Source organism: Tupaia chinensis, unplaced genomic scaffold (assembly GCF_000334495.1).
Source record: "Tupaia chinensis unplaced genomic scaffold, TupChi_1.0 Scaffold000558_1, whole genome shotgun sequence".
Taxonomy (NCBI): domain Eukaryota; kingdom Metazoa; phylum Chordata; class Mammalia; order Scandentia; family Tupaiidae; genus Tupaia; species Tupaia belangeri.
The window spans coordinates 1655734-1658581 of record NW_006160070.1 but is presented as its reverse complement, the minus strand read 5'-3'; the positions used below and the strand labels follow the sequence as shown (position 1 = coordinate 1658581).

The 2848-nt window shown below is 67.2% G+C and overlaps 1 protein-coding gene across 1 annotated transcript in view; it reads right to left on the bottom strand.

Annotated features, from left to right (window-relative positions):
- Positions 1 to 2848, bottom strand: part of SS18L1 (SS18L1 subunit of BAF chromatin remodeling complex) — a 15739-nt gene that overhangs the window by 3997 nt on the left and 8894 nt on the right. Inside the window, exons 6-9 of the mRNA XM_006157716.3 lie at positions 2668 to 2848; positions 1746 to 1880; positions 1377 to 1478; positions 757 to 849 (exon numbers count right to left, since the gene is read on the bottom strand). Coding sequence (XP_006157778.2) covers positions 757 to 849; positions 1377 to 1478; positions 1746 to 1880; positions 2668 to 2848 — 511 coding nt within the window. The remainder of the gene's footprint in view (positions 1 to 756; positions 850 to 1376; positions 1479 to 1745; positions 1881 to 2667) is intronic.

Genomic DNA, 2848 nt, shown 5'->3' with positions numbered 1-2848 from the left:
CATTACGGTAGCCGTGCTGCTGGCCGGGGTACTGCTGGCCGGGGTACTGCTGGCCGGGGTACTGCTGCTGTGCTGTGCTCTGCTGGTACCCGGTCTGCTGGCTGTACTGGGAGCTGCCTGCAGGGAGGAGAGCCCAGCTCGTCCTGGTGGTGAAGCATGAGGCTCCAGGCCACTCCCCACCCCAGGATGTCCCTGCCGCAGCGGTCTGAGCATGTGCTGTATTTTCTGTTGTCATTTTGTGAAAATACACATGGAAACATTCCTCCGGAAAAGCAGAGAACAGCAGCCAGCACTGTGAAGAACAGGGCTAGCGGCGGTGCTGGGGTCGAACCACGTCCCGAAAACACGCTCAGGCCCTAAGCTGGGTGCCGGGAAGCACCTTCACTGGAGAAGGGTCAGGACAGGGCCGTGCTGGACTGTGGTGCCCACACCCCGGAGCCGGGAGGGGCCAGCCCTCCCAATGCTGTGACCCCACCTGCTGGCTCGGAGCCGGGAGAAGACATCCCTGCAGCCCAGGGGACGGCACGGCAGGCGGGCAGGCGTGCTGTGAGGGCCACGGGGGCACTCTCGAGCGGCCCACTCCTGTTTCAAGGGCGTGAGTGGTGAGGAGGACCTCGGTGCACTGCCTGTTCCCAGCCTCCCGAGGCCGATCCGAACTCACGAAACCTCGCAACTGCCCCGTGCTTGAGACTCACGTGGAATCAGCCCCGGGGCTCGGCCTGAGCCCGGCTGCACGGCGCCCACACCCGCGCTCACCGCCTTCGTAGTAGTGCTGCGTGGACTCCTCGAAGGACCTGTCGTAGCTCTGCTCCGTGTAGGACGACTGCTGATAGGCGTAGTCGCCGTGGCCTGGAGGAGACCGGGATGGCCTCCACTCAGCGCAGCCTAGCCCCCGGGGCCAGGACGACGAGGCGCCACACAGAGCAACTCCAATGGGCCGGGAGACGTGGAGCTGGACAGGAGCCGCCTCCCATGACCGACATGCCCTGAGTGGACAGAGCTTTGGCCGCCTCACATCGGGCCAGACAGCAGCTCCACCTCGTGGTCCCACAGGGCGAGCGGTGGCTCACAGGGGGCCACGGGCACTCAGGGCCGCTGCCTGGCAGTCCCAGGGGCACATCCAGTCCTGTGCTGGTCTCCACCCACCGGACCCAGCAGGCGCCTGGCCTGCTATCCCCGGTGCGCCTCCCAAAGTTGCCGTCCTCTCTCTCTGGCCCCTTTACATGCCACCTGAGCACGTCCAGGACTATCTAAGACGGCAGGAGGGTGGCGTGGGGAGGCCGTCTGCAGACACTGTGACCGGCACCAGGCCGGGCCGAGGCAGGGCAGCCCGTCTCACGGAGGGCTGGCGGCCCTGGGTTCCGGTAGGAGCTCACCGTCAGGGTAGTACTGCTGGCTCCCGGGCTCCGCGGCGCCCTGGCTATGGCCGTACTGCTCGCCGTAGTATTCCTCTTGGCCCAGGTACTGCTGCGAGGAGCCTACAGGCAGGACGCAGCGCTCAGGGCCCCGCCGCTCGGGAGGGGCACCCACACAGCCGCTGGGACAGGCCCGTCTCCCCGCCCCAGCCTGCCTCCAGGCTCTGCAGTTGCAACAACACAACCTGAGCTGACCCCACCTCCCGAGGGGCAGCTGACTGTCAGCAGGCCACGGGCCACCCCCACCAGACACCCTCGACGGCCACAAGCACGCCCACGATGGCGTAGACATGTCGCGGGCCTAGGCCCGTGTGCGGAGGTGGGTCTCACCTTGCTGGGAGGGCCGGTAGGGCGCCATGGGCCGCTGGCCCATCATGGCGATGGACGACTGGCCCTGGTAGTGCTGGCTCCCGCCCTGGGCCGAGCTATAGTGGGACGAAGCCGCCTGCTGGTGCATCATGGGGACTGCAGCAAGAGACCCAGTGACCGGGGAGCACAGGGCGGCCCTGCTGCTCCTCCAACCTGCTCCCTCCCTCGGCTGGTCATCACCACCTGGAGCTGCCCCCGCTCCCAGGGAGAGGCTGTGCTGGCACCCCAGCACAGGGCACCCTAGCCCAGAGGGCACCCGCGCTGGGCCAGCCCCCTGGACACCCACAGGAGCCCCACCCCACGCAGACAGAGCCCCTAGGCCTGCCCCCATGGTGCCGCGCCAGCCCCACTGCCCAACGCCATCTTCTTCCTCCTTGGCCCTGAGCTGTCTCAGGACAAAGCAGTGTCCCTCTGACCACCTCCCAGACTGGCCTTCAGAGTTGGCCTGAGCACATGCGGCCCCATGCCCACAAGAAGGATGAACCACAGCCTCAAGGTCCCCCAGAGAAGGGCGAGCGAGACCGACTTTCATGGGGTATCTCACTGGTGCCGCTGCACTGAGGCCGGTCAACTTCGATGTAGAGCCGAGGGAGGGGTGCACAGGAAGGGCCCAACCGTCCCTCTGGCAGGGTGTCCAGAGTGGCCGCGGCTCTAACACCCTCGTGGCATCAAGACCGGGACGAGCCTCCTGAGCGCTGTCCTGCCTCAGGGATGCACCCGCTGCCATCCCTCCAGATCCCAGACCCACCCCTCAGGGAAGCAGCCCAGCCCCCCCAAACAGGGCCAGTCACTGCGGTCCCAGCCACCACCCGCTCATCCCTCCCTCAGTTCCCCGGGGGCCACGCAGGTGACCTGCACGCATGCGGAGGGGGCCCCAGGGTACCTGGGGTGGACTGCATGTTGATGTTGGCCCGGGACACGTAGCTGCCAATGGCACCCTGCCCCTGCATGGGGACACCCTGCGAGGCAGGGCCCGCATGGCTGTAGCCAGGTCCAGAGCCGTGGCTGCTGCCCGACATGCTCATGGAGGTCGTGGGCAGCGTACTCTGCGCCGTCTGCTGCAT